The sequence below is a fragment of the Bombina bombina genome, chromosome 1 (assembly GCF_027579735.1).
Source record: "Bombina bombina isolate aBomBom1 chromosome 1, aBomBom1.pri, whole genome shotgun sequence".
Lineage (NCBI taxonomy): Eukaryota > Metazoa > Chordata > Amphibia > Anura > Bombinatoridae > Bombina > Bombina bombina.
Genome location: NC_069499.1, coordinates 1,329,226,617 through 1,329,250,821, shown reverse-complemented (window position 1 = coordinate 1,329,250,821; position 24,205 = coordinate 1,329,226,617). Strand labels below are relative to the sequence as shown.

General features: G+C 42.1%; 1 protein-coding gene across 1 annotated transcript in view; it reads left to right on the top strand.

Annotated features, from left to right (window-relative positions):
• LOC128664603 (rho guanine nucleotide exchange factor 40) overlaps positions 1–23,838 on the top strand; it is a 339,695-nt gene extending 315,857 nt beyond the window's left edge. Inside the window, exons 20-23 of the mRNA XM_053719420.1 lie at positions 2,199–2,465; positions 2,627–2,850; positions 21,857–21,922; positions 23,320–23,838. Of these exons, the coding sequence (XP_053575395.1) occupies positions 2,199–2,465; positions 2,627–2,850; positions 21,857–21,898 (533 nt within the window). The 3' untranslated portion in view covers positions 21,899–21,922; positions 23,320–23,838. The remainder of the gene's footprint in view (positions 1–2,198; positions 2,466–2,626; positions 2,851–21,856; positions 21,923–23,319) is intronic.
• The last annotated feature ends 367 nt before the right edge of the window (positions 23,839–24,205 follow it).

Here is a 24,205-nt window from a genome sequence, read left to right as displayed (position 1 = left end):
CGTCTCGTCTCAATTCCAAACTGCCCAGATACGGGTCCAGATCGAGAGACCCCTAGGCAGTGCTGGTGGACGCGTTATCGGTTCCATGGGACTTCGAAAACAGAGTCCATTGGTAAACGCTTCCGTATAATTGCGGATTCACTCACCCTATGTGCCGCGCTGTGTCACTGCTGCCTCTGCAGCACCGCTCTGTGTTTCCTCAGCGCTCCCCACGGGAGTCGTGGCCAAAGGGGTGTTCCGATCCGACAGGTGCAAATGGAAAATACAGGGATTTTCACCAACTTCCCTCAAATGAGAACATGAAATTAGATACAGCCAAATCCTTGCACACTCATGGGTAGGTTAGGGTAAAGTGCCGAAGAAACGAACCGCCACTTCTTTGCTTATTGTAAAAAGCTCCTTTATTTGACATCACTTAAAAGGCATACACACCAGCAGAGTAAGGCAGGTCAAACGCGTTTCGTAGTTGTAACTTTATCAATGACCTTCCATGGGACTTCGGTCTGATATATCCGTTTCCTCAGTTTTCCCTTCTTCCCAGGGTCATAGCCCGCATCAAACAGGAGCCGGCCTCTGTGATCCTAATTGCTCCAGCTGAATTTGTCGTTCTCTCCTCTGTGGAGGTTGCCGCTGTTCCTTCCTTGTGTCCTAACCCTTCTTCTCAGAAGGAACGTCTGCTGCACAATCTGGATGTGGTGCGTGCATTGAAATTCTATTTACAGGCGACTAAGGACTTTCGTCAGTCTTCTGCTCTGTGGTTTTCTCTGGGAAACGTAAGGGGCTGAAAGCTACGTCTACTTCTCTTTCTTTGTGGCTGAAGAGTATCATTCGCTTGGCCTATGAAACTGCTGGACAGCAGCCTCCTGAGAGAGTTACGGCTCATTCTACAAGGGCTGTTTCCTCTTCCTGGGCATTCAAAAATGAAGCTTCTGTGGAACAGATTTGCAAGGCTGCAACTTGGTCCTCTCTTCACACTTTTTATAAATTCTATAAATTTGATACTTTTGCCTCGGCTGAGGCTTCTTTTGGGAGAAAGGTTCTTCAAACAGTGGTGCCTTCCGTTTAGGTTCCCTGTCTTGTCCCTCCCTTATCATCTGTGTCCTCTAGCTTGGGTATTGATTCCCAATAGTAATTAGATGATCCGTGGACTCACTGTGTCATTAGAAAGAAAACAAAATTTATGCTTACCTGATAAATTTCTTTCTTTCTTGACATGGTGAGTCCACGGCCCGCCCTGTTTTCTTAAGGACAGGTTTTTTTGTTGGTATGTTATAAACTTCAGACACCTCTGCACCTTTCTCTCCTTTGCTTTGGACAAATGACTGGGGTTGGAGGGAAGGGAGGTGGTATTTAACAGCTTTGCTGTGGTGCTCTTTGCCACCTCCTGCTGGGCAGGAGTGATATTCCCAATAGTAATTAGATGATCCATGGACTCACCGTGTCAAGAAATAAATAAATTTATCAGGTAAGCATAAATTTATTTTTTTAAACAATTTTCCATTTGAATTCTATTATCTAATTTGCTTGGTTCTCTCTGTATCCTTTGTTGTAAAGCATATCTAGGTAAGCTCAGAAGAAGCAGTGCACTACTGGGAGCTAACTGCTTATTGGTAGCTGCACATATATGCCTCTTGTCATTGGCTCATCAGATGTGTTGATCTAGCTCCCAGTAGTGCATTGCTGCTACTTCAACAATGGATACCAAGAAAACAAAGCAAGTTGTGTAATAGAAGTAAATTGGAAAGTGGTTTAAAAGTATCGGAGTCATAAAAGAATAATTTTGCCTTGTCACTGTGAAGTGGGTGCTATCTACACTCACAATTGAATTATAATTTGGTTGCCCAAAGTGAAAGTAAAGAGGTCACGCTCCTAAGGATCTGAAGAGTGCACAACAAACTCAAGATTATTTTCCCCAGTGCATTAAAATGTGCTTTATTTTGCACACAATGTAATAAAATACAAGATTAATTTAGGCTGAATGAAATTATAGTACTGCAATGGCAATCCGTGCCAGCTCACATATGTACTGTACCTCAGAATAGTGCTGTTTCCAAACATGATAGGAGCACTTCACAAGTGTCTGGACTGTTTTCCAAAAACGCATTCAAACTATTTTTCTAATGGAAGTTACTCTGAAATAAATCTTACATACATATGTGTATAGTGTTTATTGTAAAGTATTTTTATGTGATTTTCAGGTGCAAGGACGAGAGCATCGATTGCAGTGTCCTTGTTTGACCACTCCGATCCTTACAAGAGGACCCAAGCGCCTATCACCTGTAGCTCTGTACACTCCAAACGTGGCCCTTCCTCTGCCTCACTGCTGGGACCACTTAATCTGCATATGTATGTTAACCAAACTCTCCTGCCAGGAATGCTGTCCCACAACCGACCATTTGAGACCAGCAGTTGCCTTGAAGAGGATGAGCTTGAGAATGAGACTAGCAGCAGCCAACCCTCCATGAGTACGTCCTCAATATAAAAGAAAAATAAAACTGACATACTATTGTACAGTGCCTATTTACTATATATGTCTGTAGCTTATGTAATTAGAGATAACGGTCATATTGTCACTTGTTTTCTACCCTCTGCACATATTGCTCATGACAATATATTTTGTTTACAGCAACAGAGAGTTCCGAATCCTCACAATGCATGTCTGGTGCTGGGTCCAGTGGCTCTGATAGTGGATGTGTGTCCTATAATCCCCAGGACAACTTATCTGAAGATGCTGGTTCTCCTTGTGATGGTTCTACAGCATATGCTCTTCAAGGACACAGGAACAGCTCCAGCATAATATCTCCTATTGCAGAAAAACCAAAATTTATCAACAAGCAGTATATTTCTGCGGTAAGAAAAAAAACAGATTTTTACAAATATTATTCAAGGAATATACTTTTCGTATAAGGTCAGATTGTTCCAATGTTGCTAAAAGCAGAGATAGCTCCATCCTTCACTTCTCTTGTTGTTTTGCCTAAGATCCCTGAACATGTGACATTAGACATTGGGGTTGATTTATTAAAGGCTTCGTCTGCCTTTGCCCCCTATGACTGCAGGTTCTCACAAGAGAACCTGCAGTCCATGTTTATCAAGCAGCAGTCATCAGACTGCTGGTTCCCTAACTCTTCTCCACCTCTTAGGTGGAGAATTTCAATCTCCCCGGTATCGTCTGACCGGGGACATTGACAGCTCCTGCTCGCGCATGATTGACTGTGCACGTGCAGGGGGCGGCGTTGCACAAGAGTGCAAAATAGCGCTCTTGTGCAATTCTGAATTTCCGGCAGCAGAATTCAGCCTGCCAGAGGTAAGCTGAAGCGGACAGGGGCGCATATGTACGCCTCTGTCCGCCATCACTTGATAAATTGAGCCCATTATATTACAATGAGACATTATATTGCAAATTCAGAGCAGCTGAAACTTTTGAGGTTTGGCACTCCCATTGATGCTATAGAGACAAATTACAAGACAGTAAAAAGACATAAAAAAATTAATTATGCACAGTACACAAAATAGATAGTTTGGGATCTTCAGTTCATTAGAAAAACAATGCAGTGTCATTAATTTTGGGGTTTGCTCCCAACTTAAATAAGGCTTTCTTGATAGCCCATGGGCCACATACGGCCGTCTGCACTAGTTTCTTTCCTAAGATATGGTGAGTCCACTGTTGGGAATATCACTCCTGGCCAGCAGGAGGAGGCAAAGAGCACCACAGCAAAGCTGTTAAGTATCACTGTCCTACCCACAACCCCCAGTCATTCTCTTTGCCTGCGGTGCAAGGAGGAGGTAAAGTTTTTTGGTGTCTGAAAAGAAGTTTACTTCAATCAAGATTTTATTATTTTAAAAGCAGAGTAGGTTTGTTCTGATTTTTTCTTGGGTCTAGCCGTACCCCACGTCAGTTTCTTCAGTAGGGCAGTGGTGGCAACTTGTGAGATAAAGCCCTCACTGCGTTTTCTCAACCGGTTTGCTGCCCTATTCAGAAAGCCTGAGTAAGTTTACTCTGATCTTTCTTTATTCACAGGTCCATGTGAGGAGTGGTATCCTCTCAAACCGGATGAGCTGTCCTTTCTACCGGACAGCCTGAAGTGCAGGTAAGTGCCAAAAAAGTTTTGTTTTTACAGGGACTATGGCACTTTAAGCAGATTGCTGCACAGGGACATTTACATTTAATCCTGGGGGGATTATCTGTTTTATGGTAGAAGAGCAGACACTGGTGACTTGTTAGAGAAGGGGTTTGTGTTTAACCCTACTTTGGTGGCTCAGACTGTAATTTAAAAGACTTTCCTCCTTATACCGGTGTAGCTACCGGTTACAGAAGTTTTCTATGTGTGGTGGCAATTTTTGTTAACATGCCGTGTTTGTTTTCTTTAATGGCCACTGGGACTGCCCATGTTACAGAGAGGCGGTCCCTTTCACTGTGGCAGCAGTTTAATAGAGATTGCTTGCTTTTCAGTGGAGACGCAGTTATTCTGACAACCGGAAGGAGTTTCCGGCTTCACATCTAGATCGGAAAGATCAGGAGTAGTTCCGGAGTGAGCTGGATCGCCTGCGTTTTCTTTTGCTGGCAGTGCGTTTAGATCTTCAGTCGGCAGGCAGGCACCTCAGCTGTTGAGGTGTAGAGTGTCAAGAGGGGTTTTCGTTAGTCCTGAATCTTAGTATAATTGAGATATTTTGTGCCTTTAAAGGGACAGTAATCGATATTGGTTAAAAATTAAAATCTCAAGTGTTATTGTTGCAAGATGGACCAAGAGGCTTTGCTTAATGTTGCATGCAAGCTCTGTTTTAACTCCCAAGTAGAGCCCCCTCTTCCTTTCTATTCATGTATTAAAATAACTATTTCTTTTACAAGATACGATGAGTCCACGGATTTCATCCTTGTGGAATATCGCCTCCTAGTCAGCAGGAGGAGGCAAAGAGCACCACAGCAGAGCTGTATATATAGCTCCTCCCTTCCCTCCCACTCCAGTTATTCTCTTTGCCTGTGTTAGTGATAGGAAGAGGTAAAGTGAGGTGTTAGTTTAGATTCTTCAATCAAGAGTTTATTATTTTTTAAAGTGGTGCTACTTTGTGCTAGGGTGTAGCCTAGACCAGATCAGTCTCTTCAGGAAAAACAGAAGCATTTGGTGGCTTTAAAGCAATGGGAACTTGTGGGACATAATTCTCACTGCGCCTCCCATACTGTGATGCTGCCCTTTCTGTGATGACCTAAGCTGCATTTAACTCAGGCTTCATCTTTTTACAGGACTACAGGAGGGACCCAGTGAACCTCTGAACCCTGTTGTGGCTGTCCTGCTGTCAGGCAGCATAAAAGGTAAGTGCAGACTTTATTTCTCTACGGGACAGTGGGGTTGCTCTGCACTTCTAGGGGAATCAGGGGCTCTGTCTGTGAAGAGCTTTTTTCCCTGGCGACATTTATGTTGATGGGCCATGCTTGTATGGGGGTACTCCTCACAAGACCGTCAGTGACAGCGACTTTATTACATTCATTGTCAGTACGACTGTTACATAACTTGTAATGTGGCTCAGTGGTTAACAATACAATGGTGCTGAACAAGAAAGCATCAAGTGTTTTTCCTTTCTTACAATGTGTTGAGAGCTAATGGTGCGGTGGCATACTCGGCTTACAGTTTGTAAGGTTGATTTATTTCTCTTGTTAAGTGTATCCAGTCCACGGATCATCCATTACTTGTGGGATATTCTCCTTCCCAACAGGAAGTTGCAAGAGGATCACCCACAGCAGAGCTGCTATATCGCTCCTCCCCTCACTGCCATATCCAGTCATTCTCTTGCAACTCTCAACTAAGATGGAGGTCGTAAGAGGACTGTGGTGTTTTATACTTAGTTTATTTCTTCAATCAAAAGTTTGTTATTTTTAAATGGTACCGGAGTGTACTGTTTATCTCAGGCAGTATTTAGAAGAAGAATCTGCCTGCGTTTTCTATGATCTTAGCAGAAGTAACTAAGATCCTTTGCTGTTCTCACATATTCTGAGGAGTGAGGTAACTTCAGAGGGGGAATAGCGTGCAGGTTTTCCTGCAATAAGGTATATGCAGTTAAAATATTTTCTAGGGATGGAATTTGCTAGAAAATGCTGCTGATACCGAAGTAATGTAAGTAAAGCCTTAAATGCAGTGATAGCGACTGGTATCAGGCTTATTAATAGAGATACATACTATTATAAAAGTGTATTTTAAAACGTTTGCTGGCATGTTTAATCGTTTTTTACATATGTTTGGTGATAAAACTTATTGGGGCCTAGTTTTTTTCCACATGGCTGGCTTGAATTTTGCCTAGAAACAGTTCCCTGAGGCTTCCCACTGTTGTAATATGAGTGGGAGGGGCCTATTTTAGTGTTTTTTTGCACAGCAAAAATTACAGACACAGACATCCAGCTTCTTCCTGCATGATCCAGGACTTCTCTGAAGGGCTCAAAAGGCTTCAAAAGTCGTATTGAGGGAGGTAAAAAGCCACAGTAGAGCTGTGGCAGTTGTTGTGACTGTTTAAAAAACGTTTTTGTCATTTGTTATTCCGTTTTTGGTATTAAGGGGTTAATCATCCATTTGCAAGTGGGTGCAATGCTCTGCTAACTTATTACATACACTGTAAAAATTTTGTTAGTGTAACTGCATTTTTTCACTGTTATTTAAAAATTTGGGAAAATTTGGGTTTCTTAAAAGCGCAGTAACATTTTTTTATTTTGCTTCTAAACTTGTTTTAAAGTGTTTTCCAAGCTTGCTAGTCTCATTGCTAGTCTGTTTAAACATGTCTGACACAGAGGAACCTACTTGTTCATTATGTTTGAAAGCCATGGTGGAGCCCTATAGGAGAATGTGTACTAAATGTATTGATTTCACCTTAAACAGTAAAGATCAGTCTTTATCTATAAAAGAATTATCACCAGAGGGTTCTGTCGAGGGGGAAGTTATGCCGACTAACTCTCCCCACGTGTCAGACCCTTCGCCTCCCGCTCAGGGGACGCACACTAATATGGCGCCAATTACATCAGGGACGCCCATAGCGATTACCTTGCAGGACATGGCTGCAATCATGAATAATACCCTGTCAGAGGTATTATCTAGATTGCCTGAATTAAGAGGCAAGCGCAATAGCTCTGTGGTTAGGAGAGATACAGACCGCGCAAATGCTGTTAGAGCCATGTCTGATACTGCGTCACAGTATGCAAAACATGAGGACGGAGAACTTCAGTCTGTGGGTGACATCTCTGACTCGGGGAAACCTGATTCAGAGATTTCTAATTTTAAATTTAAGCTTGAGAACCTCCGTGTATTGCTTGGGGAGGTATTAGCTGCTCTGAATGACTGTAACACAGTTGCAATTCCAGAGAAATTGTGTAGGCTGGATAGATACTATGCGGTGCCGGTGTGTACTGACGTTTTTCCTATACCTAAAAGGCTTACAGAAATTATTAGCAAGTAGTGGGATAGACCCGGTGTGCCCTTTTCCCCACCTCCTATATTTAGAAAAATGTTTCCAATAGACGCCACTACACGGGACTTATGGCAGACGGTCCCTAAGGTGGAGGGAGCAGTTTCTACTTTAGCAAAGCGTACCACTATCCCGGTTGAGGACAGTTGTGCTTTTTCAGATCCAATGGATAAAAAATTGGAGGGTTACCTTAAGAAAATGTTTATTCAACAAGGTTTTATTTTACAGCCCCTTGCATGCATTGCGCCTGTCACTGCTGCAGCGGCATTCTGGTTTGAGGCCCTGGAAGAGGCCATCCAGACAGCTCCATTGAATGAAATTATTGACAAGCTTAGAACGCTTAAGCTAGCTAACTCATTTGTTTCTGATGCCATTGTTCATTTGACTAAACTAACGGCTAAGAATTCCGGATTCGCCATCCAGGCGCGTAGGGCGCTATGGCTTAAATCCTGGTCAGCTGACGTGACTTCAAAGTCTAAATTACTCAACATTCCTTTCAAGGGGCAGACCTTATTCGGGCCTGGCTTGAAGGAAATTATTGCTGACATTACTGGAGGCAAGGGTCATACCCTTCCTCAGGACAGGGCCAAATCAAAGGCCAAACAGTCTAATTTTCGTGCCTTTCGAAATTTCAAGGCAGGAGCAGCATCAACTTCCTCCGCTTCAAAACAAGAGGGAACTGTTGCTCATTCCAGACAGGCCTGGAAACCTAACCAGTCCTGGAACAAGGGCAAGCAGGCCAGAAAGCCTGCTGCTGCCCCCAAGACAGCATGAAGGAACGGCCCCCTATCCGGAAACGGATCTAGTGGGGGGCAGACTTTCTCTCTTCGCCCAGGCGTGGGCAAGAGATGTTCAGGATCCCTGGGCGTTGGAGATCATATCTCAGGGATATCTTCTGGACTTCAAAGCTTCTCCTCCACAAGGGAGATTTCATCTTTCAAGGTTATCAGTAAAGCAGATAAAGAAAGAGGCATTCCTAAGCTGTGTGCAAGACCTCCTAGTAATGGGAGTGATCCATCCAGTTCCGCGGACGGAACAAGGACAGGGATTTTATTCAAATCTGTTTGTGGTTCCCAAGAAAGAGGGAATCTTCAGACCAATCTTGGATCTAAAGATCTTAAACAAATTCCTCAGAGTTCCATCATTCAAAATGGAAACTATTCGGACCATCCTACCCATGATCCAAGAGGGTCAGTACATGACCACAGTGGACTTAAAGGATGCCTACCTTCACATACCGATTCACAAAGATCATCATCGGTTCCTAAGGTTTGCCTTTCTAGACAGGCATTACCAATTTGTAGCTCTTCTCTTCGGGTTGGCCACTGCCCCGAGAATTTTTACAAAGGTTCTGGGCTCACTTCTGGCGGTTCTAAGACCGCGAGGCATAGCGGTGGCTCCGTATCTAGACGACATCCTGATACAGGTGTCAAGCTTTCAAATTGGCAAGTCTCATACAGAGATAGTTCTGGCATTTCTGAGGTTACATGGGTGGAAAGTGAACGTGGAAAAGAGTTCTCTATCACCACTCACAAGAGTCTCCTTCCTAGGGACTCTTATAGATTCTGTAGAGATGAAAATTTACCTGACGGAGTCCAGGTTATCAAAACTTCTAAATGCTTGCCGTGTCCTTCATTCCATTCCACGCCCGTCAGTGGCTCAGTGCATGGAAGTAATCGGCTTAATGGTAGCGGCAATGGACATAGTGCCATTTGCGCGCCTGCATCTCAGACCGCTGCAATTATGCTTGCTAAGTCAGTGGAATGGGGATTACTCAGATTTGTCCCCTCTACTAAATCTGGATCAAGAGACCAGAGATTCTCTTCTCTGGTGGCTTTCTCGGGTCCATCTGTCCAAGGGTATGACCTTTCGCAGGCCAGATTGGACGATTGTAACAACAGATGCCAGCCTTCTAGGTTGGGGCGCAGTCTGGAACTCCCTGAAGGCTCAGGGATCGTGGACTCAGGAGGAAAAACTCCTCCCAATAAATATTCTGGAGTTAAGAGCAATATTCAATGCTCTTCTAGCTTGGCCTCAGTTAGCAACACTGAGGTTCATCAGATTTCAGTCGGACAACATCACGACTGTGGCTTACATCAACCATCAAGGGGGAACCAGGAGTTCCCTAACGATGTTAGAAGTCTCAAAGATAATTCGCTGGGCAGAGTCTCACTCTTGCCACCTGTCAGCGATCCACATCCCAGGCGTAGAGAACTGGGAGGCGGATTTTCTTAGTCGTCAGACTTTTCATCCGGGGGAGTGGGAACTCCATCCGGAGGTGTTTGCTCAACTGGTCCATCGTTGGGGCAAACCAGAACTGGATCTCATGGCGTCTCGCCAGAACGCCAAGCTTCCTTGTTACGGATCCAGGTCCAGGGACCCGGGAGTAACGCTGATAGATGCTCTAGCAGCTCCTTGGTTCTTCAACCTGGCCTATGTGTTTCCACCGTTTCCTCTGCTCCCTCAACTGATTGCCAAAATCAAACAGGAGAGAGCATCAGTGATTCTGATAGCGCCTGCGTGGCCACGCAGGACCTGGTATGCAGACCTAGTGGACATGTCATCTCTTCCATCATGGACTCTGCCTCTGAGGCAGGACCTTCTAATACAAGGTCCTTTCAATCATCCAAATTTAATTTCTCTGAGACTGACTGCATGGAGATTGAACGCTTGATTCTATCAAGGCGTGGCTTCTCCGAGTCAGTCATTGATACCTTAATACAGGCTCGGAAGCCTGTCACCAGGAAAATCTACCATAAGATATGGCGTAAATATCTTTATTGGTGTGAATCCAAGAGTTACTCATGGAGTAAGGTTAGGATTCCTAGGATATTGTCCTTTCTCCAAGAGGGTTTGGACAAAGGCTTATCAGCTAGTTCTTTAAAAGGACAGATCTCTGCTCTGTCTATTCTTTTGCACAAGCGTCTGGCAGAAGTTCCAGACGTCCAGGCATTTTGTCAGGCTTTGGTTAGGATTAAGCCTGTGTTTAAAACTGTTGCTCCCCCGTGGAGCTTAAACTTGGTTCTTAAAGTTCTTCAGGGAGTTCCGTTTGAACCCCTTCATTCCATTGATATTAAACTTTTATCTTGGAAAGTTCTGTTTTTGTTGGCTATTTCCTCGGCTCGAAGAGTCTCTGAGTTATCTGCCTTACATTGTGATTCTCCTTATCTGATTTTTCATTCAGACAAGGTAGTTCTGCGTACCAAACCTGGGTTTTTGCCTAAGTTGGTTTCTAACAGGAATATCAATCAAGAGATTGTTGTTCCATCATTGTGTCCTAATCCTTCTTCAAAGAAGGAACGTCTTTTGCATAATCTGGACGTAGTCCGTGCCTTGAAGTTTTACTTACATGCTACTAAAGATTTTCGTCAAACATCTGCCCTGTTTGTCGTTTACTCTGGACAGAGGAGAGGTCAAAAAGCTTCGGCAACCTCTCTCTCCTTTTGGCTTCGGAGCATAATAAGCTTAGCCTATGAGACTGCTGGACAGCAGCCCCCTGAAAGGATTACAGCTCATTCTACTAGAGCTGTGGCTTCTACCTGGGACTTTAAAAATGAGGCCTCTGTTGAACAGATTTGCAAGGCTGCGACTTGGTCTTCGCTTCACACCTTTTCAAAATTTTACAAATTTGACACTTTTGCTTCTTCGGAGGCTATTTTTGGGAGAAAGGTTCTACAGGCAGTGGTTCCTTCCGTTTAAGTTCCTGCCTTGTCCCTCCCATCATCCGTGTACTTTAGCTTTGGTATTGGTATCCCACAAGTAATGGATGATCCGTGGACTGGATACACTTAACAAGAGAAAACATAATTTATGCTTACCTGATAAATGTATTTCTCTTGTAGTGTATCCAGTCCATGGCCCGCCCTGTCCTTTTAAGGCAGGTCTAAATTTTAATTAAACTACAGTCACCACTGCACCCTATGGTTTCTCCTTTCTCATCTTGTTTCGGTCGAATGACTGGATATGGCAGTGAGGGGAGGAGCTATATAGCAGCTCTGCTGTGGGTGATCCTCTTGCAACTTCCTGTTGGGAAGGAGAATATCCCACAAGTAATGGATGATCCGTGGACTGGATACACTACAAGAGAAATAAATTTATCAGGTAAGCATAAATTATGTTTTTCTCCCGGTGTCAATAATGGCGACCGGGAGCTCGAGTAAGGTGACACCCACGATGGGCGGAGTTGTCTTCCCACCGTTGGTTTGGGCTCCTTCCCCCATACAAGGCACATTCAATCGGAGTGCCGGGGTAGGAAGTGCAGGTATGCCCACGATGGGCGGAGTTGTCTTCCCGCCGTTGGTTTGGGCTCTTTCCCCCATACAAGGCACATTCAATCGGAGTGCCTGGGGAGGAAGTGCAGGTACGCCTACGAAGGGCGGAACTCTATAGTTGCGCTCTCCCTCCATTCCGAGTGTGATTGTACCAGAGGGAGAGTTTGTACAGTTGTCCACGCGCAGTTAAAAACCTTACGAGTCTGTATGTTATACTTTTCCTCCAGTAAGGTTAAGGAGGGTTAAGTGTGTACTGCTGTTCTGCTGCGTTCTCTTTAATAAAAACTCCTGTCTTCCAAACAAATTTTGGACACTTAGATACCTCAGTATAATAGCTGAGGTCCAGTAGACCAGGAAAGTAGTTGCTCTGGCTATGTCAATCCGTGCATACATATTGATAAGGGGACAGTTAGCAACTTAGGAGACAGCACGCAAATAATGAATTATGTTACTTTTACCATTTAAAGGGACAGTAGACACAGTCTTTGCTTTATGAAGGCTAACCTATGTTATGTTTATCATAATATTGTCAGCTCTCTTGATTTCGCTCATCCGTTGTGTCTTGGGATGCTATATAGGGTACTTAAATATTTAAAGAAACAGTACCGCTTTGTATGTGTCAAATTATTCCCCTTCTAAAGCTTTTTCTCTTCGGGGTCTATTGACTCAGGTGAATCCATGCCACTTTTTTTCTCATTATAGTGGGTCTAGGATTTTTATGGCCGTATGTAGTGCTCTGCGGTTCCTTGCAGATTTTATATGGAATTGTGGCACATGACCTCGCTTGTTTCATGTTTTTAGCGATGTGTATTAACAGCAATGTTAATTCTTTAATTGGCTTGTTTTCTGCTCAACAGAAATAAGAAGTTTATTTTAAAAAAAAAACGTTGTTTTCCACTTTTTTTAAGACATTCTCCTCTTAAAGATATTACTATTGGGGAGTATGTTGTCAATGGTCATTTTTCCACATTCCTACAGTGTCCACACAATATTAGGGCCCACATGGTGTACTTTGTGGTCTGATTTGGGGGATTGTTTGCATGTTCAATCCCACATGCTACTGCAGTGTCATTTTCTCCTGTCCCTCATGCATTCTGTGTTTTATTAACAAATCGATGGCTCCATCTATTTTCTAGTATGACGAGTAAATTATGAGACAGCAAGACTGCATTTCCTATATTTCATAAGAAATACCCATCTCAGCTAAGGAGGTTGGATAGTCATTCCTGGGGTTAGAATGGCTTTCAGCTGGGCTACGAGACTCGCTACTGCCTTAGAGGGTAGTTGATTCCTCCAAAGATTCAGAAAGGGTTGTACTCCAGAGTGTCTCTGGCATAGCTTAGTGGCTAGCACAGCTGCTTGGAAAGCAGAAGGTTGAGTGTTCAAATCCACCCTCACGTGCTAGTATTTCTTCTAACCACTTTCAACTGTGTACTTTCTTATCGTCACTAGAGCGACGACAATTTGGCTGCTGTGCCTTTTCAGTCAGAAAGTTCTATGGATAAATCCAGGATGGGATTAAGACTTAGGAGTTTGCTAAATTCGGCTTTTCTGCAGATCACTAAAGTTTGCTCCCTTTTCGAAATTTTAAGGGAACTCTTCCTCTTCTTCTAAACAGGAAGGTATCTATTTGCAAGCCAAATCTACCTGGAGACCTAACCAGTCTTGGAATAAGGGTAAACAATCCAAGAAACCTGCTGCTGTTCCCAAGTCAGCATGACAGGTTGGCCCCCGATCCAGGACAAAATCTTCCCCTGGAGGAAGGTTTCTTCTTTCTTGATTGTCTGTAGTCCAGATACAGAGAGAGGCGTTCTTACGCTGTGTAAGAGACCTATCCTTCATGGGAGTAACTTGTCCCATTCCAATTCAGGACAGGGGTTTTATTCGAATCTGTTTGCAGTTCTCAAAAAAGAGGGAACTTTCGGACCTATCTTAGATCTCAAGAGTTAAAACAAGTTTATCAGAGTTCCATCTTTCAAGATGGAAACTATTTGAACCATTCTTCCATTGATCCAGGAGGGTCAATTTATGACTATTGTGGATCTAAAGGATGCATATCTTCATGTTCCTATCCACGGATCACAAGTTCCTGAGGTTTGCCTTTCTGGACAATCTTTTTCAGTTCGTGGATCTTCCTTTCGGTCTGGCTACGGCACCCAGAATTTTCACAAAGGTTCTGGGGTTCCTGCTGGCGGTTCTAAGACTGCGGGGCATTGCAGTGGCGCCTTATCTGGACGATGTTCTGATCCAGGCATCGTCTTATCAGCTAGCAAAGTCTCATACGACATTGTTCTATCCTTCCTGTGGACTCATAGGTGGAAGGTGAATCTGGAAAAGAGTTTCGCTAGTTCCACAAACTAGGGTTCCTTTCTTTGGAACTCTAATCGATTCTTTATCCATGAAAATCTTTTTGACGAAGGTCAGAAAATTAAAGATTCTGAACATGTGCTGAGCTCTTCAGTCAAATCCTCGGCCGTCAGTGGCTCAGTGCATGGGGGTGATTGGTTTGATGGTAGCGCCAATGGGCATCATTCCGTTTGCTTGTTTGCATCTCAGACCTCTGCAACTGACCATGCTTTGTCAATGAATGGAGTTTTTGCAAATTTATCTCCTCATATCTCTCTAGACCAAAAGACAAAGACTCTCTTCTATGGTGGTTGTCGCTGGATCATCTATCCCAGGGGACATGCTTCCACAGACCCTCATGGGTGATAGTGACGACGGTTGCTAGCCTGATAGGATGGGGAGCAGTCTGGATCTCCCTGAGGGCTCAGGGTGTATGGACTCAATCGGAGTCTCTCCTTCCCATCAAGATCCTTGAGTTGAGAGCAATACTCAAGGCGCTTAAGGCTTCGCCTCAGTTGGCTTTGGCCAAGTTCATCAGATTCCAGTCAGACTACATTACGACTGTAGCTTACATCAATCCTCAGGGAGGAACAAGGAGTTCCTTAGCGATGACTGAAGTAGCCAAGATACTTCAGTGGGCGGAGGCTCACTTTTGTTATCTGTCGACGATCCATATCCGAGGTGTGGAGCACTGGGAAGCGGAATTTCTAAGCAGACAGACGTTTGATCCGGGAAGATGGGAACTTCATCCGGAGGTATTTCCCAACCTGATTCTCAGATGGGGCAGGCCGGGGTTGGATCTTATGGCATCTCGTCAGAATGCCGAGGTCCAGGGATCCCCAGACCGAGCTGATAAATGCCTTGGAAGTTTTTTTTGGTCTTTCAGCCTAGCTTATGTGTTCCCTCCATTTGCTCTCCTTCCCCGGGTGATTGCTCGAGTCAAACAGGAGAGGGCATAGGTAATTCTCATTGCTCCTGCGTGGCCTCACAGGACTTGCTAGCCGATCTGGTGGTCATGTCATCTCAGTCACCATGGAAGCGTCCATTGAGGAAAGGCTTTCTTATCAGGGACCCTTCCATCATCTGAATCTAGTTTCTCTGCAGCTAACTGCTTGGAGATTGAACGCTTGATTTTTCTTAGCGAGGGTTTTCTGATTCGGTCATTGATACCTTGTTTCAGCCATGTGAGCCTGTTACTAGACGGATTTGCCATAAAATATCTTTATTGGTGCAAATCCAAGGACTACTCATGGAGTAGGGTTAAGATTCTCAGGATTTTGTATTTTCTCCAAGTAGGATTGGAGAAAGGGTTGTTAGCAAGTTCCTTAAAGGGACAGATTTCTGCTTTTTCTATTTTGCTACACAAGCGTATGGCAGATGCTCCAGATGTTCAATCTTTTTGTCAGGCTCTGACTAGAATCAGGCCTGTGTTTAGAACAATTGCTCCTCCTTGGAGTTTGAATTTAGTTCTTAATGTTCTTCAAGGGGTTCCGTTTGAACCTATGCATTCCATAGATATTAAGTTATTATCTTGGAAAGTTTTATTTTTGGTTGCTATTTCTTCTGCTCGCAGAGTTTCTGAGCTTTCGGCATTGCAATGGGATTCTCCTTATCTTGTTTTTCATCCAATAAGGTGGTGTTCCGTACCCAACCTGGTTTTCTTCCTAAGGTTGTTTCTAATAAAAATATTAACAGGAAATTGTTGTTCCTTCCTTGTGTCCTAATCCTTCTTCTAAGAAGGAGAGGCTGTTACATACTTTGGACGTGGTCCGTGCTTTAAAGTTTTCTTTACAGGCTTTTAAGGATTTTAGTCAATCGTCTTCCCTGTTTCTTGTCTTTTCTGGGAAGCGTAGGGGTCAAAAAGCTACGGCTACCTCTCTCTCATTTTGGCTGAAGAGTATCATCCGTTTTGCATATGAGACTGCTGGACAGCAGCCTCCTGTACAAATTACGGCTCATTTCACTAGGGCTGTGGCTTCCTCATGGGCGTTTAAAAATGATGCTTCTGTTGAGCAGATTTGCAAAGCTGCAACTTAGTCGTCTCTTCACATTTTTTTCCAAATTTTACAAATTCGATACTTTTGACTCGTCTAAGGCTGTTTTTGGGAGGAAAGTTCTTCAAGAAGTGGTGCCTTCTGTTTAGGTTCCCTGTCTTGTCCCTCCCGTTTCATCCGTGTACTATAGCTTTGGTATTGTATCCCACAAGTAAGGATGAAATCCATGGACTCATCGTATCTTGTAAAAGAAAAGGAAATTTATTCTTACCTGATAAATTTGTTTATTTTACGATACAAGGAGTCCACGGCCCGCCCTGTTCTTATGAGACAGGTTATTTTCTTTTTGTTAAACTTCAGACACCTCTGCACCTTGGCTTTTCCTTTCTCTTCCTAACTTTGGTCAAATGACTGGAGTGGGAGGGAAGGGAGGAGCTATATATACAGCTCTGCTGTGGTGCTCTTTGCCTCCTCCTGCTGACCAGGAGGCGATATCCCACAAGTAAGGATGAAATCCGTGGACTCGTAAAAGAAATAAATTTATCAGGTAAGAATAAATTTCCTTTTTACAAGGACAGACTTTTTGAATCTGAGCCATCATTCTCTAAGGCTGATGATGTTCAGGGTTCTCCTGTATCAGATATGCTGCAGCTTTCTCCTCAAACGTCCCAATGCTTTCGTCACCTCATGCAGTGCCCTGCGGTTCCTCTCATGCTCCTGTAGGAGTTTCTACAGGAGCATGCCCGGGTATCCTCTGCAGTATCTGAGGCATTATCTGTCTTTCCCATTCTTCAGGGAAGACGCAAGAGGAAATTTTAAAGATTCAGTTGGTAAGGTTTCTGATCCAGTTGTGGCTTACCAGGTTGCTCTTTCTCAGAAGTCTGAGGAGGAAGACATGTCAGTAGCCTCTAAAGGTTGAAATCTCAGACTCAGACAGTATAATTCCTTCTGCTGATGCTGAAGTTGTATCCTTTAGATTTAAGCTGGAAGACTTCCGTATGTTAAAGGAGGTTTTGGCTACCTTGGACGACTGTGATACGACTATCGTAGTCAACCCTAAGAAATCTAGTAAGCTAAATAAATACTTTGATGTTCCCTCCACGGTGGAGGTGTTTCCTGTTCCGGATCGTGCTAAAGAAATTATTGCACGGGAGTGGGAGAGGCCTGGAATTCCTTTTTCTCCATCTCCAAGTTTCAAGAAAATGTTTCCAGTGGCTGATTCCATTAAGGAGTCATGGCAGACGGTTCCTAAGGTGGAAGGATAGTTGTTCTTTCAAGGATCCAATGGATAAAAAGCTGGATGCCTTGCTAAAGAAGATATATATCCATCAAGGCCTTCAATGGCAACCTGCAGTGTGCATTGCCACTGTGACCAGTGCAGCAGCCTACTGGTTTGATGCGTTGTCTGAATCTATTCAGGCAGAAACTCCCCTGGAGGAGATCCAGAACAGGATTAAGGCTCTTAAGTTAGCATATTCCTTTATCACTGATGCTTCCTTACAAGTCATTAAGTTGGGAGCAAAAATATCTGTTTTTGCTATTCTAGCTCACAGAGCCTTATGGTTGAAATCCTGGTCTGCGGATGTTTCATCTAAGTCCAAGCTTTTGGCGATCCCTTACAAAGGTAAGACCTTGTTTGGACCTGGCCTGGCTGAAATCATTTCAGATATCACAGGTGGAAAGGGATATTTTCTGCCACAAGATAAGAGGAATAGACAGAAAGGATGTCGGAGTAACTTCAGAGGTAAGCCTTCCCCTCCCTCTGCCAAGCAAGAAAAGTCCAAGCCGCCTTGAAAACCCAATCAGTCTTGGAACAAGGGGAAGCAATCCAAGAAACCCGCAGCTGATTCCAAGTCAGCATGAAGGGTTTGCCCCCAATCCGGGAGCGGATCCAGTAGGGGGCAGACTTACTCAATTCGCTTAAATGATTACTTTCTGTTATAATTTTTAAGGCAAACAACTAACATATTAAAGTTAATAAACATTAATTAAAACCTACTGACCTATATTTTCTCCAAAACGAAGTTTCATAACATTATAAAAGTTATCTTTTATTCCCTGATGATGTCACGTTATCCTGCCCACTATTTTCAGCACTGCGTGTTCAAAATACTTAAACCAATGAAATTGGGTTTAAAGCGCCATTTTGAAACCTAGGTATTGTAAACAGATTGGTACAGAGCAAAGGATACCCACGGAGTGGGTTTGGAAAACAATTAAATTTGCAGACAAGATTTCTGATATACGGTAGAGATATGTTAATGAAATGCTGTTGATAAAAAGCATATTTGGGGTAGTTAATTAGTAACAGGCATAGAAAATATTTACTTACAGTGGCCCTTTAAGCTTGGATACGGGATGTCCCGGATCCCTGGGAGGTGGATATCGTATCCCGGGGTTACAAGTTAAAATTCAAGACCTTTCCTCCCAGGGGCAGTTCCAACTCTCAAGATTATCTGTAGACCAGATAAAAAGAGAGGCATTCTTAAAATGTTGGCAATCAAAAGAGGGATCCAATGGCATTACTAAAGGTCTATATTGTCTACACCCTAATATTAATAGTTAACTTATAGCTTTGTAGCAAACAAGGGTAGAAGGTGCTGTGTATTGAGTATTAAGATACAACAAAAGAATGGATGAAAAGGAACCATTCAAAGAATACATATAAAGCACTCACAGCAGAGAAGAGTGAGTAACATGGTAGATATATGGGTATAATGGGGCAGAGAGATAATGCACTACCAAACAAATTAAAATATAACTTTTATTAAAAAACAAAACTTAAAATATTGGGATGTGCAATTAAAATAATAAACTAGTGAGGACTAACAGAAATGGCTTGAATAGATAGTACCTGATAGGAGATAAATATCTGATCAAACCACGGAGGTCTATGAGACTGTATCAGTGTGATTGGTGTAACAGTAATCAAATGCAGTTTGCAATGACAAGACACAGCTAAATTAGCTGAGACTGTGTTGTTATAGTTATCAGTATACAGATAATATGTAATGGTGTGATATGATGTTTAAGACCATACTAGTAATCACTGTAGTATACAAAATTCTCAGTCACTAGCGATATCAATCACCTAGATGTATTGATTCCAATCCTTGTACTCTGATATAAATATCGTTAGAAATCATTTGAAATTGTTGGTAAATACACAGGTAACCACTTGTTATGCTATATGGTTTAAACTATCCAAATATATATAACTGGATAATAAATGGTACATAAAATCCTGCACCATAAATAGGGTAGTATTTAAATACTCATAGTGGTTACTTCCATTTGTAGGGAAAGGTTGCTAATACCTTAAAATTGATAATATTAAAGAGTATGTAGCACAGTTATACTTCAAGCATTTCAGATGATACACTATGTATAAAGTTGGACTTATTTACAAAATCAGTATCTGTATAGTCTGTTGATTATAACAGTGATTTTCAACATTTTTTTTGCCGTGGCACACTTTTTTACATTAAAAAATCCTGCGGCACACCACCATCCCAAAATTTTACAAAATCACACTTTGTAGCCTAATACAGCATATATTAGACATCATAATGATTGTCTGTGAATGAATGTCAATATGTCATGGTTGTAAATGATGCCTGCCTGTCTGCCTGATGAGCCTGTCACATCAAAACAAGCAGAATTTAAAAAATATGTCACACTGTTCTCAGTCTGCCGCGGCACACCTGAGGATCTCTCACGGCACACTAGTGTGCCGTGGCACACTGGTTGAAAAACACTGGATTATAACATATCACCACAGATGCAGTGTAGTTGTAGCAATAGCCATGTACCAATGATACACACTTTCTCTTTGTGTGAAGGACTAGTATTATACCCATATATCTACCATGTTACTCACTCTTGTCTGCTGTGAGTGCTTTATGTCTATTCTTTGAATGGTTCCTTTTGTTGTATTCTTAAAATATGTTCAGGATCTTTTCGACCTGGGAGTGATAGTTCCAATTCAGGAACAGGGTCTGGGGTTCTATTCCAATCTGTTTGTGGTTCCCAAAAAAGAGGGAACTTTCAGACCTATTCTAGACCTGAAATGTCTAAAAAAAAAAAAAAAAAAGAAGTTCCTCTGAGTACCGTTCTTCAAGATGGAAACTATACGTTCCATTCTTCCCTTGGTCCAAGAGGGGTCAGTTCATGACGACCATAGACTTAAAGAATGCGTACATTCATGTTCCCATTCACAGGGATCATCACAAGTTTCTGAGATTCGCCTTTTTGGACAATCACTTTCAGTTTGTAGCTCTTCCGTTTGGCCTTGCCACAGCTCCCAAAATTTTTTTCAACGTTCTGGGGGCTCTATTGGCAGTGATCCAGTCTCGGGACATTGCAGTGGCACCCTATCTGGACGACATTCTGGTTCAGGCGCCGTCTTTTCAACAAGCAAACTATCATACGGAGATCTTGTTGTCTTTTCTTCGCTCCCACGGATGGAAGGTGAATCTGGGAAAAAGTTCCCTGGTTCCAGCTACAAGGGTAGTGTTCTTATAATAGATTCCCTATCGATGAAGATATTTCTGACAGAGGTCAGAAAATCCAAGATCTTCGACTCTTGCCTTGCCCTTCAGTCCTCTCCTCGGCCGTCAGTGGCTCAATGTATGGAGGTAATTTGTTTGATGGTAGCTTCCATGGACATTACCCCGTTCGCTCGGTTCCATCTCAGAGCTCTGCAGTTATGCATGCTAAGACAATGGAACGGGGACTATGCGGATCTGTCTCAATGAATAGATCTGGATCAGGCGACAAAGATTCTCTTCCGTGATGGTTGTCTCAGGAACACCTCTCCCAGGGAACTTGCTTCAGCAGACCTTCCTGGGTGATTGTGACCACGGATGCCAGCCTGGGTCTATGGACTCGGGAGGAGTCCATCTTCAATGCTCTGCTGGCGCTGGTTCTTCGTACTAAGTTTGGTTTCCTTCCTAAAGTTATTTCGAACAAGAATATTAATCAGGAAATCGTTGTTCCTTCTCTATGTCCTAATCCTTCCTGTCATGAGGAACGTTTGTTACACAACCTGGATGTTGTGCGTGCTCTGAAATTCTACTTGCAGGTGACTAAGGATTTTCGTCAGCATTGTTTGTTTGTTTCTCTGGGAAACGCAAGGGTCAGAAAGCTACGGTTACTTCTTTTTCTCTTTGGCTTGGCTCGGTTGAATGAATGGGGGTTGAGGGTAGGGAAGTGATACTTAACAGCTTTGCTGTGGTGCTCTTTGCCTCCTCCTGTTGGTCAGGAGTGATATTCCCAACAGTAATTGAAGATTCTGCCGTGGACTCGCCATATCCGTAAAGAAAGAAATTTATCAGGCAAGCATAAATTTTGTTTCTTGTGGCTCCCAGGGAAAAAGCAGAACTACCAATGTGTGTTTTAAGGACTAAGGGTAGTTGGGCAAAAACCAAAGCCACAACTCAATTATGGACTTAAAAACAGCAGATAGAGGTCTCACAGTAACATTAATCTGGTACTGTGCCACAGGCCATGCTTAGGAAATGTATTATTTGTCTGTTTAATAGCCGTATATTTATTGATCTTGTGCCCCCATGTATTAGGAAGTTGACCATCACTAACTGGATAAATACCAGTTTAATAATAGTAACCATGTGTTCTGTCAAAACAGTGCACCACTGGATGAATAAAACTAAGTTTCCAAGGTTATGTGTTTTTGTTTTTTTTATTAAACTTTGCATTTGTGTTGCTTTTATTTCATGTGTCTGCTATATTTCCCTATGCGTTGAATTCTAACTTATCACTAACATTTGCTTTTTCCCCCAGAATACACGCAACATTTCCTTAAGTCCTTCCACCATTGTTTGAGCTTTTCCTAACCTGTATGCTTCAGTAAGTGGATTTTTTTTTGTTTGGTTGTTAAATAGTTACAGTGCACGGTTATCTGCCTTGCCAGCTATTCTCAGACTGTGCACCGTTGCTCATTTGCATAGTGCACATCATGCAAGCACATGTGCAGTTCATATGCATTAATCAGTGGCTTATATTTCATGTTTTTAAATTGTGTGCTTGCGTTTTTACATTGATGTATTTTTGAGGTAGGAAAATTAATTTTTTAAGATCTGTTAATCTGTATCCTAAGGCCACCCACAACAAATGTGTTAAATTGTATATAAAAAGTTAGCTTTTTTATATGCATGTGATTTGTGGTGTAGGACTTTTTTCCGTACGTTTTTTTCTGAGAGGGAAAGGGCATTCTTTCAAGCCGCATAGATGATGGTGATACGATCGCAGTTACTCAATACTGTCACATGAACACATTTTTGGTGAGTGGTCTTAGGTGCTTAGATAAATCAAAAATATATTTTTCTACCTCACAATGCATCTATATAAAGTGCTTAAGTCATGTTTGAAATGCTGAACAGTGTGCTGCAAATCTGATCAGCAGCATTTTTGTAAGTTCTCCACATGTCCTAGGCATCACTGTCTCTGTAACCATGACTGTATTGCAGAAATGCTTGTCTGCCCCTTAAAACTCCTAGAGAGTATGCAGAAAACACTCAGATTATCAGTAATTTTCACATATTCTATCATATATAGCAAAGTAAGTGTGTGTTTTGTAACCTAGATGTTTCATCGTGACATCATTTTATTTAAATATTTGTTGTACAATAAAACATTTTCTAAGCGTTATTAACACTAATATAGACTGCAAGTCCTTTGGAGGCAATAAAACAATGTATCTAGTCTTTTGTACTTATTTTTGTTGAATTGGAAAGAAGGTTGTGGATTTAAAGGGATAGAAAGGTCAAAAATGAAAAGTGCTCAGGTGCATTTCAATTTGAAATATGAGCATTTTTGCAATATACTTTCATTATCAAAAATGTTACTAGCAAAAGTTATGGGGGGTTTTCTGTGGCATACGCACATATACTGTAAAGGCCTGTGCACCAGTATGCAAAAACTATGCCTGCTCATAGAACTAGTGGTGGTGTGTAATGCTTCTGAAAACATCATTTGTTTCATACAAGCCATTGCTGAGTCTGAGCAGGCATGGTGTTTGAATACTGGTGCACAGGCCTTTGCAGGAGTAATAACTTTTACTAGAAACATTTTGCTAATAAAAGTATATTGCAAAAATGTTTCTATTTCAAATTTAAATACACCCGTGCACATTTAATTTTTGACCTATCCCTTTAATAATGGGGGGGGTTTCAATGTAATGTGCAGTGCTCTATTAAGTAAAACCATGAATACCTTGATTACTGAATGTCCCTTCTTTTCTCTAGGTTTGAACAAGTCTCTACTGTAATCTGATAAGTACATAGAGCCGCATGGAGAAGAAAACATAAAATTGACTCACCGCTTCACTAGATACATTTGCACCTCCTTCTTTCTATAATCTTTTATACCGTTAACAAATAACTTAGTGACTTGAACATGTGTAATATTTCAGAATGTGTACATAATTTGTTATTTCTGCAGTTTGTTTTATAAACTCCTCCAGTACCATTGAGGTCAATGGCACTTTAATTTGTGACACCCTTTGATGCTGAAGGAAATTAATTTGTAAGTTGCACAGTTTGTAAAGTTTCTTCAAAATTAAATTTTGAAAGAAAAAAAAAAGTGTATTTAAATAACAGAAAAAAACAACAAAGTAATAACTTTCTATCACTCTTGTCTACATTGAACTGGAATTTGATAAGTGTGTCTTATTTTTTTCATAGTTGTACCCAAAATAGAAAATAATTTATTTACTGTATGTAATACCTAAATCTGAATAAAACAGATTTATTTGCGTTTTTGAACAGACTGTCTTTAGCAAGGATTTTGTTTCCTAGAACACATAACTATGTAGTTTTTACTCACTAAATAGCCATTAGCTTTGTTTTACAAACAAGTAAAACAGCTGAGAACTTATTAGTCACTGAAACATAAAACAATGCATTGCTATTTTTAAAGGGATATAAAACCCCAAATGTTTTCTTTCATGATTCAGATAGATCATACAATTTTAACCTCTTGAGTGCTAACGACGGCTCTGAGCCATTGCAAATTGTCTCACTCAGGTGCTAACGGTGTCTCAGAGCCGTTGCTAGCACTCTCCCACCTTGAGGGAGATCTGGAGGCTTTCACCCGCTCCTACCCTGGCGATGGGGCCTATATAGTGACAGG